Source organism: Coptis chinensis, chromosome 6 (genome assembly GCF_015680905.1).
Source record: "Coptis chinensis isolate HL-2020 chromosome 6, ASM1568090v1, whole genome shotgun sequence".
Lineage (NCBI taxonomy): Eukaryota > Viridiplantae > Streptophyta > Magnoliopsida > Ranunculales > Ranunculaceae > Coptis > Coptis chinensis.
Genome location: NC_141461.1, coordinates 34,934,618 through 34,945,776, shown reverse-complemented (window position 1 = coordinate 34,945,776; position 11,159 = coordinate 34,934,618). Strand labels below are relative to the sequence as shown.

The 11,159-nt window shown below is 38.2% G+C and overlaps 2 protein-coding genes across 2 annotated transcripts; both read right to left on the bottom strand.

Moving 5' to 3' along the window:
• Positions 1-250: 250 nt before the first annotated feature.
• Positions 251-3,449, bottom strand: LOC147492708 (Thioredoxin superfamily protein). The gene is made up of 3 exons (XM_086566119.1): positions 3,054-3,449; positions 929-997; positions 251-671 (listed from the first exon to the last, which is right to left on the bottom strand). The coding sequence occupies exons 1-3, from the start codon at positions 3,447-3,449 to the stop codon at positions 519-521; spliced, it is 618 nt and encodes a 205-aa protein (XP_086422245.1). The 3' UTR covers positions 251-518.
• LOC147492707 (uncharacterized) lies at positions 3,282-5,442 on the bottom strand. Its single transcript, XM_086566118.1, has 2 exons — positions 3,598-5,442; positions 3,282-3,522 (listed from the first exon to the last, which is right to left on the bottom strand). Coding segments are annotated over exons 1-2 (1,326 nt in total). The 5' UTR covers positions 4,923-5,442; the 3' UTR covers positions 3,282-3,521.
• Between the last annotated feature and the right edge of the window lie 5,717 nt (positions 5,443-11,159).

Genomic DNA, 11,159 nt, shown 5'->3' with positions numbered 1-11,159 from the left:
TACCAAACCAAATCTTGACGGAACTCTAGGCATGGTATTTGAGAATTTTACAATATAACATGACCTTACATCAAGCAAAATTAAAAGTTCTCTTTCGTCTACTTATATACATGTTACAGCTTTCAACGAAGTGCTGCAGAGCCAGCACAAGTATTATCATGCAGAGGGTTAGTCCTGAAGACCTGAACCAACTGTTTTTGAAGGCAACTGTCACGGCATAAATTCTCCGTGAATGACTCTCCCAAGCAAGTTTGTAGTAACAAGTGTCGAGTTTTTTTTCCTTCTCTGATCCATAAATTCTAATAAATTGATTAAAATTCAAAGATTACATCAACAAGTAGCTAATCCTAAGACACCAGGACCCAAAAACCCTATACCCCATACACCCAGGGCTCTAGCAACAACAGCCATAGCAAAACAACCAAATACCAATACTAATGGGCAATGATGTGAGAGAGTTTCTACAAATTTTACAAAACATCTATACTTGACTCAATCCTCAAGATCCAACCTTGCCTTTAATTTTTCTGAGGCCTCTTCATTTTGATAAGATGAGAAAGACCTGCAACTACGTGCATTCTACTAGTTGGAACACCTGTTTTCGCAAGGGCTCTTCCATGTTTATCCAAAAGGACGAAGCAGGGAACGTATCGGACATCGTAATGGAGGAGCTGCAGCAATGCATAACGAATTAGCGATAATTAAGCTTGAATTTGCTCCAGCTAAATAGATTGGACTCTGTATATGCCTAGATGCCCACAAACTATATAAGCATACACGTTATGAATGTACTGCAGTAAAAATGCAGTATGTCGTAAAATGGATTACAGACAAATCCAGATGTCTCTGATACTCTCTCTCAAAGCTAAACCACAAAAAGCCAACGGAGGCAAAAGATACAAGAGTAAAGCCGTATCAGACTACTTGCCTCCTTGTAGCAAAATGGAATGATTCGATTTCTGCGTGAGCATATAAAAGCATACAGCTCTCCAGTAAACTAAGACCAAATCAAAACACAAAACCAAAAATATTAAAAATTAAATAGAAAACAAAACCAAACCAAAAAACCTGAAGTCATTATGAAGAGAAGACGATAGTCGTGGATTGATCATGAAGCTAAACAAAGGATTGTGCAATGTCTATGTATACTAAATTTACGGGGTGCTTCTTTTCATTGATATGTTTCTTTACACAAATATATCAATGTAAATGTTTGTGACTAACTTTGTCATGCACGACCAACCTGTATAACAAGTTTTAGACTGGTTATTTTGTACTGTACAGCTTAAATTAGGCCAATCTAGAATATGGATGGCCTTTTTTCAAACAAACTACTTCACAGGACAGTCTACACTCTAGATGATCCAAGCCTAATCATCAGAAGCAGACCTAAGTCGAATGGCCTGTTCTCCTCTACAAACGCACAACATTTTCAGAGAAAAACATGTACATATGCTACTCTCCTACGACTATCCAATGGCAACATGACTCATTATAGATGTAATGTCAATATTCTTACTATAAGTGAAATTCGACAAGTTCGCAATATTAATAAAGAAAAAACTAGTACAAATATCCCAAAGTTAAAAGTAAAACTCATAATAGATCTTAAGTAAAATAAATGTACTGCAAGCAATGCGATCCCATTTGAATTCCCACGTCACACTAATGAAAAGCTTTTGAACTACACTTAGCACACACCCCACCCCCACCCCCATTCCCTCACCCCCTCCCCACCCCCCCTTCTGATCTTAATTCCTGGTTCTGCCCCTGCTAATTATTTACGAAACAATCATACCAGAGAATCATAATACATGTAGTTATGAAAGATGCAGAAAGAAGTTAAGTCTGCTTTGAGAAGTGACATCTCTGTGGGCTTCCAGCTCCAACTACTACTAGATGGTCTAATGAGCTAAGGACCCATGATCCAGCACTCGATCTCAAAATATCAAGGCCATAACCATGTTCCCATGCCAAAAGAGAAACCTACGAGTTATGCAATGTATACACTATACACTACATCAAATCTTAATTTCTTTAATTGAATCATCAGATTTTTTATTCTCAAAATAATCACATTAACGGGTAGGACTGGATCATCCCATGCTGAGATAAGCATCTTGACGATAATAAGAATCAAGGTGGCGAGTGTGTTGAACAGTTGATAACTTCTATAAACAAGAACAACTCAAATTTCCCGATTGTCAGAAGACTGTACTAAAAGATATTCCCGCAGCGTCATATGTCCTTTGCGAGAGAGAGACTTCTCATTCCTTGCTATGACAGAAGTAGAGGCTAAAGACCAGTACAGACATCATTCTATGAACTCCTCAAGTAGGGCCTTTCCAAGTTTAATTGAGGTCCTCATAGTGCCGTAAGATGAAAGATAGCCAAAGCAAATTGGTTCTTGACTGAAGTACATATCCTAACCCAACCTCTCCACTTAAACCCAAAGCCGATACACATTATGAAACACCTAATATCAATCTTATACAAGATACCTGGGTTAGCATTCCTTTTTCTATCATCAATTACCTCATTAGCATGAAACACCCATCTAAATTTTGACGGCCAAACACAAACTCCTTGCTCATGTTTAATCAAAATAGAAAGACCATCTTCAACCTAATAGAAAGGACTTTCTCAACGATTTTATAAGATCTTCCAATAAGATTACAGGGGTGCAAATGGCTCATATCCCCTCCCCCTAAATCTAGAGTACTACATGACCAAAAACAAGAGCCCTCTACAAGGATAACTCCTACCTACCGAAAAGCCTACGCCGACTAGTACTTGTCCTCCAAATACTCATAATCCACCAACTCATCTTCTTCTTCAATATGGTGAAAGCCCCGGCTGTCCTCTGAACCAATCCCTACCTATGCATCCCTCCCCTACAGTCTAAAAGATAAATTCCTAATTGAAACTCCCAAAAGCCAAGTGCCCACTCACTTATAACTGCAAAATTATATAAATTATGTTTTCTTAAATTCTATAGATACTCATAACAAGTTATATATGATATATAAAATTTCATTAAAATTGTAACATACCTCGGGTAGCCACTGATCATTTTCCGCGTCAGCCATAACAATATTAAGGCAGTCGGAATTCCTGGCTTCAATTTCCATAACAAAATTAAGCATAGAATTACATAGCCTACATTTTGGGGAATAAAATTCCAACACAGTCGCTTCTTTCCCATTAGCTAATGCTAATGCCAACGCTCTAAGCTCCGCTTCCCCTTGCTCCTCACCAGACAACATCTTCTTCTTCTTCCCATTTAAAGATTGAATGGGTTTTATGTTTTTTGGTGCTGAATTTATTGTGTTATATGCCAGGATACCGATATTTTGCATGGATTTGAATAGCCAAGGGGTTTCGAAATTGCACTGCCTGTTATTGTTTTGGTTCATCATGTCCCATGGCCATTTCAAGCAGAATACCATTTTTGCTTGCTAGCCGTGTTCCTTTGATGCCCGTTTCGTTTTGTTTTTGGAATCCGAAATATCCACTGGCATTCTGAAATTAGCTTATAAAAAACAAGAGATTAATAAATTAATAATAGTACAACTTGGGAGAATTTGCATTACTTACCACCGAAATGGAATGATTAAAAACGCGACATGGTTTGGCTCTTCTCTTCCTTGACTATTATTACTAAAAGACTGTGGTGAGTTGTTAGTAGTTGCACCATGACTCAGCTCCTGTCTTCCTTGACTGTGATTGAAGGACGGTGGTGTGTTGGTAACAACATGGCCCAGCTCTTCACTTCCTTCACTGTGAGTGTAAGACCGTGGTGTGCCAAAAGCTTGGCTCAGCTCATCCCTTCCTTGATATCTATGTCTTTTTTGCTGCATAAAGGGAGGATAGGTATATGGTGCACCAATATTCCGATTCTCAACGGAATGTATATCATTGCTTATATGATTGGCATTAGATAACAGCATACCACCTCCACGGACGCTATTCCCAGTACCTCTGTTAGGTGCATAACTAGCACCATTATAATTGGGAATGCCATTACCACCACCTTCGATACTGTTGCTACTATGGTAAGGTGAAGCAGCAATGTTATTATTGATCACGTCACTATTATAAAAATTCATGTCATGATTACCATATCCATTCATCATGTGAGCATGTTGATTAATACTACTGATCGCACCACCACTTCCATGGCCAATTGTGTCACCCTGAAGCCATTCCATTCCATTGGTCATATGATTTGGGATTGTTTGTTCATGAATTTGTTTCTCTAAGTCGGAAATTTTCAACAAAAGTGTCTTCTTCTCTTCTTCGAGTCTCACATTGAGGTCTTCAAGGATCAGATACTTGGCTAGCGGAGTACCAGGCAGAGCATTAGGTGGAGTAGTACTATCAGGCGGAGTGCCAGGCTGAGCATTAGGTGGAGTACTATCAGGCTGAGCTTTAGGCGGAAGATCAAGAATATTTTTCCAACATTGCGCTTCCCATAAAAGTGAGGGAACAGCTCCATGACGACTTCCTTCACTCCTTAACTCATTCATTATTTTTTCAACCTTATTGTAACCAAAAATCTTTTGCACTTGTTTGTACTTTTCGTACATATTAGAAGGAAAATAGGGTGCAAGTTTACATTCTTCTGGACACTTCTTTTTCTGATGTCTGCATGCAGCGCACGTCGGCTTCTTGTCTCCACGCACACCAGTCAGCGGGCTGTTTGTTCTTCTGCTTTTCTCACCAGTGACCGCGTTTTTTGCTCTTTTGGTTTTCTTCTGACGAACTTGCATCTCATCGACGGAGTTATTGGCTTCTCCAACATTGATTCCTCCTTGAACCCCAATCACCGTGTTTGTTGCTCCTTCATTATGCTCTCCATGCACAGGCACCTCAAAATTGTCTTCTTCAGGCTCCTCACTGACAAAATTGTTTCCTTCCATCAATATCAACACCTAATCAACTTACGGACACTATTTCTTAGAACGAAACCCAATCTGATGCTCCTATTAAATTGAACTCATTGAATTACATTAATTTATATAAAGAAGAGTATATATAGCTACAAGTTCTAATTGAACTATGACTTCTAGTTTAACTGTTCTGCTTCTTGCTGTCGTACAGTCGGGCAGAGTTGTACGAGGAATAAGAAACCTGTTTTCTTTCAACAAGGATAAGGATTACAGTTTGTTACGGGCTTCTGATTTTATTTTTTATTTTTTTTTAATTGTTCTCTCCAACTCCAACGGTCTCATATTCCTCTCTCTCCAAAAACAGAAACCAGCTATCAATTCTCTTCTCTTACCATTGTTCTGATGTCATCAGTTTACCCTGTTGCATCCGTCTCGATTAACCCAGGAACCAGCTATCAATTCTGACTTTGGGTATGTAGTCCATAAACATTGTTCTTCTGATCTTAACTCTGCGGTTATCGCTCCTATTTCCTTAACTTTTCAGTAGAATAATTTTTTTTTCCTCATTTATACAGTTACAAATTTTGCTTACACATTTCGCGAAATCCATTGAGGCATTGTTAATGATGTTTTCTGCCCACAACTGTAAACTTTCCACATTAAACTGATTTGATTTGGTTGAGGTGAAATCGTTTGATCACTTATTTGTGTTGGGGACAAATGATTCCAATCAATCCCCATTAATAGATAACTTGTAATATGAACATACTACTACTCCAGACAAATTCTAAATATCGACTACAACCACCTAGTATGCCCAACTCTCTAAACAACTATCAACAACAAATAATAATGTAAAGAAGATAAAGCATACCACAATACAAAAATGTAACATGGTTCGGCCAATGGTGCCTACTTCCATAAGAGCTAATCATTTTATAACGTGGGAATGAAGATTACAATCACTCATTTCAGTCTCTCTACCTTCCTAGATCACTCCTCTCTTTACAGGATTTTTGTCTCTGCAAAGGTTATCTCTCTCAAAATTGGGTTTTTTTTTCGTGACTTTTGTGTTAGGTTTTCCCAAAAACCATGTTCTCTATTTATACAAAAAACGCTGTCTTGCGGTTACTGAAAAATAGAAATTCTGACCAATTTCGACCCCAAATAATAATGTAAATAAGATAAAGCATACAACAACACAAAGATATAACGTGGTTCGGTTAATGGTGCATACTTCCACAATAGCTAATTCTTTTATAACGGGGGAAGGAAGACTACAATCACTCCTCTCAGTCTCTCCACCTTACTAGATCAATCATCTCTCTTTACAGGCTTTTTGCCTCTCGAAAGGTTATCTCTCTCAAAATTGGGTTTATTTTTCGTGACTTTTGTGTTAGGTTTTCCCAAAAACCATGTTCTCTATTTATACAAAAAACACTGTCTCACGGTTACTAAAAAATAGAAATTTTGACCAATTACGACCTAAGCGCATGCGCGCCCTCAGACATGCCATTTCAAGCGCGCGGCCCTCTTCGAATTCTGCAAGAAAAAGTCCAATAACATTGTTTCAGAAAAACTGAGAAAAAAACTATCTTCTTTTTCTCCAAGGCACCCCTTGGGCAAGACCATTTCCGAGCTTTTGCTCGTTCAAACTTCTTCACGTAAACACCACCAAATTCTCTCCCTCTTCCTCATGTGAGGGATATATAACTCCAACAATCTCCCCCTCCTGAACAGTGAGGGTGGATACCTCCATACAATTTCCAAATCAACAGGAAGAGTGTGCTACCATTCCGGCGGTAGCACAACAAACATCAAACTTATCTTTCGGTAAAACTTTGGTCATCATATCCGACCTGTTCTTGTCGATATGGATCTTCTCAAGGCACAAATGCTTGTGTTCAAGTACTTCTATAATCGAATGATAACGCACATGCATGTGCTTAGATCTAAAATGAAAAATCGGATTCTTACTCAAATGGATGACGCTCTAACTGTCAAATAGAACTACAAACTGTTTATGCTTTAGCCCTAGTTCATCGAAGAATCTCTTCATCCATAATATCTCTTTGCAACACTCAGTGGCTGCAATATACTCAACTTCTGTAGTGGAGAGGGCAACACACTTTTGCAACTTAGATTGTTAAGAAAATCCTCCCCCTGCAAAAGTAAACAGACAACCGGAGGTGGACTTCATCGAGTCAACATCGATCACCTGCCATGTCTGCATCAGTGTAGCCTTCAAGTAAGGGCTTATGATAAGAGTCCAAAACTGTAGTTTTAATCCCTTAACAATAATACTTTTAGACCAATTATGCGAGTAATAAATAAGAGTTAATGCTAATTACGTGCTTTTATGTATTTCAGCCATTGAAGTCAATTATGTGCAGAAATGTGCTACTTTGGCAATATAAATGAGCAAAGGGTTGGTTGCTAAGAAGTTCTGGGATTAATGGCCAAGACGGGCAGAAACAGCACACAAAAGTCAGTAGAACTTCCGAAGATCGTATCTTTGGACTCAGGCCTCAGAATTGGGCTTACCTTATGTCAAAACAGCCGACTCGGAAAGTGCTTTCCAATGATCTAAACCTTGACCCAATCAGAAGAGTAGAAGTGGACGAAAAGTCTATTGAAGTCAAAGTCAGCTAAAAAGGGGCCTGTGGACTGAAGAAATTGGGCTTTGGGCTCAATTTTCCGGCCCAAAACATGGACCCTCAGCCCATGCACGAAAATATGGATCTGGTCTCCTCTATTTCCACACACAATACTTAGCTCTTAAGGATCAATTAGCTTAGGTTAGAAAGTAGCCATTAGAGTAGCCATTAAAAAAGCTTAGTTATATATCTAGTTTTTGGATTTAATTAATTAGTTTCAATTCAATTAATTAGTTTCATTCCTTATTTTAGATTAGTTATTTGAATCATTGAATATCATTCATTAGATAAATAAAATAGTTAGTTCTTGTTAAATTCGATCTTGTTATTTAATGATTGTTTAGATTAATTTAGATTATTGTTATTTAATGATTTCTTAGTTGTTAAATTAGATTTCAATTATTGTTTGGTTAAATTTAATAAAGTTAGAATTTTTATATTATGTCTTATTCAATTTCATTGGGAAATGATAGTTTGATGAATCGAGGCTAAACCTCAATTAGAGGGGTTTGATGAAACCTTGATGAAAACTTGATTTTGTTAGCTTAGAATCGTTGTAAGAGTCTATTCCACTCTAGAAGGGAGTTGATTCGCCATGAGAATGGGTGGACTTCCTCACATGCTAGTTATGAATTGGTAGAGATGCCATGTATAATTAGGGATTAGAATGATCAATTCTTACCGTAAGAACGTAAGAATTGGATTACAACAATCTATGCTAGTTCTTAAGTTGGATTCAATTCCCCACCTAATTCTTATTCTAGATTAAAACCTTAGTATTCCGTAGCATTTCGTAATATAATTCGTAATTCTCTTATTGACTTTGGTAGGATTGATAGTCGTAGGAAACTTGAATGCTAAAGAACTAGGAGTGGAACAAATCTTCTATTCCAACTCTACTTCAATAGTATCGAGAGTAGAAATCTTTGATAATCACGAGTATAGTCTAGTTTTAGTTTTACTTGCGTTTAGAGTTTCATCGCTTTATTCATTAGTAAAATTATCAAATGGCATCGCTGCCATCTTAGTTGCCTTTATCATTGTTTTCTTTAGAATTGTTAATTTTCCAAAGTCCCATAACCCACCCACCCTTGTTTGATTCTCACTGTGGTTGTCTGTTTTAGCACTGAAAATTTTCCTCGAAAAAATACACGAGCGACTTCGCATACTGGTAGGCATAATTGAGCGACCACAATACTAGCGCTGGAACTCCACTCTTTGGGTGAAGCGACCACCATCGCCAGCCAAGTCAAAACACGAGCGCCCCCCGCGCTGAAGCGCCTGGACCTCAAGGTTTTCCCTAAGCGTTACCTGCGCCCCACCAAGGCTAAATTGGAGCGCGCCCTGCGCCTAAGAGCCTGGAACTCCAGTTTGAACCTGAGCGCTACCTGCCCTACTTAGGCCTATTCTGAGCACTACCTACGCCCTCTGCTAAAATTGCCCAATTACACACTGAGCACGCGTAAACAAGACGATATTTATAAGCGAAGCCTGGAGACATTCGGGGTACTCTTTTCTTCCACACCTCGCAACTCTTGTTAGAGGTTCATACTAGCATATCAGGATTGTTTGGAGTGTTGTTGTGTTTCGTTAAGATTGGCTTAGCCTTGCATGAGATTAAGGTCAGGCCGAAAAAAATGCCTAACGTAATCAACCGGCAACGTCAATAAACACGCCTTTCTAGTATACCACCGACTACACCTCTAACTAATATACTACACACACCACCTGAAGTAATTGATAAGTGCTCAAAAAGTGCTATTTAACCCTCGATTATGCCTCTTGTTTAGCCATCTTAGTGGACTAATAGTGTTTATAAGTTGTGTTTTAAGATTCTACAGGTGAAAAAGAGAGTTTTGTAGAATATTAGAGAAAATGGGGTAAAACGAAGCAATTCAGAGCATTAAGGATCACATGGGAGGCCCGTGGACAATCATGGAGAAGGCCAAGGAATTGGAGCTGTTAAAGATGCGACTTGGACCTATTTTAAAGTCTATTTGGAAGCCCAAGGCTAAATGATTCGTTGTTTGGACCAAAGCCCACAAAAGAGGATAGAAGGATAGAGTAGAAGAGAGAAAATCGGCTTATGCGTCTGGGACGTATGTATCGAGCGTCCAGACGCATTGATTAAGTCTGGGACGCATGAATCGACACTGTAGCCAATTCCTTCTCAGTTTTGAAGACGAAGTCGGACTCTGGAAGAAGTCTATTTGTATTAGGAAACAAATGACGGTTTGGAATGCTTCTAGAGCTCATTGTAACCCCTATAAATAGAGGACCTAAGTGCCTCATGTAATTTGCCAATTCACTTATATTCTTGTCTCCATAACTTGAGGCAGAGAGAGATTAATAATAAAAGATCGGTTTTAACTAGCTGAGTCTTAATAAATTAGTCTTTCTAGTCTTATGTTCTTCAACTCTTCTTCTTCTTGTTCTTCCTTCTTTATGGAAGGCTAATCTTCTCCTTCAAGGGAGAAGATGAAGCCAGAGCTTAAGGTTTAATGATTCTTCTGGTTCATGGTGTTCTTCAATCAGGTTAGTTCTTTATGTTTGTAGTTATTAGTTCCATTGCCCACACCAGGGGATGGAAGTATAGAATAGGGTTTATGTTTTGCAATATTAATATCATGCTAGTGTTCTTTACTTTTCTTCTAGTAGTATAGTTCTTTTTAGAGTTAGGGAAGTATTCTTTGTGTTGCCTTAGAAGGGGTAGCTCGAGAGTGGTGCCTAGGGAAGTATTCTTTGTGTTTGCCTTAAGTGGTGATTCATTGAATGGCATACTATTAGGAAGTACTCCTTGATGTTGCTCTTGGTAATACATTGAATGGCTGCCCGAGCTTACATAAAAGGAAATAAGATATTAATAGCATAAACATAGGAACAACCTTAAGTAGAGTTAATTGTTAACGATGTTTCATCCATGAGGGCATCGGCACTCGCTCGATTGCCTAATTGTAGTCTACTTGTAAGAACAACCATGAAGCAGAAGGTCATAGATCAAAAGTATTGGTGGATTCTAATCTCTTGAATTCCCTCTCTTATAAATTCTCAACAGTTTAGTTAGTTTAGCATTAGAATCTACAATCTCTACAATATTAGTTTTTAATCCCTCAAACCCCTTTCCAAATTCCGTCCTTCACATAACATACACTTAAAAGTGGAACGATACCCTACTCATCCTTTACTTATTGAGGGATAATTAGGTTTTGATATGCTTCTATTTGTTCAACGATCATCATCTATCTACATCACCCATCATCTCATCTACACACACAAAAAGAGGTAGTGTCAATGGCGCCGCTGCCGTTTTAAGTTGTCTATGTTTAACGTTTTCTTTCAAGATTAGAATTTTGGATCTTGAGGTAATTTTAACCTCATCATCCATCCTTTTAAGAAAGAAAGAAGCTTGAAGGACATCTCGAAGACAAGATCTACCATCCAGGTTAGCCGAATCTTCATTCTTTTTATTGCTTTCTTAGTATAGTTGCATCATAGTTTAGTTTTATTGCTTTCTAGTATAATTGCATTTAGGACCTTTTCAACAATTGAAGTTGTAAGCCAACACAGCGAAAAATCAAACTCTAGTATTTCTTGTCTGAATCTTGACAAA

Coding starts and splice junctions, on each gene's coding strand:
- LOC147492708 (XM_086566119.1), bottom strand. CDS start 3,449: ATGGTATTCTGCTTGAAATGGCCATGGGACATGATGAACCAAAACAAT. Junction 998..3,053: donor ATGATCAGTGGCTACCCGAG/GTATGTTACAAT, acceptor ATTTGGTCTTAG/TTTACTGGAGAGCTGTATGC. Junction 672..928: donor TTCCATTTTGCTACAAGGAG/GCAAGTAGTCTG, acceptor GCATTGCTGCAG/CTCCTCCATTACGATGTCCG.
- LOC147492707 (XM_086566118.1), bottom strand. CDS start 4,922: ATGGAAGGAAACAATTTTGTCAGTGAGGAGCCTGAAGAAGACAATTTT.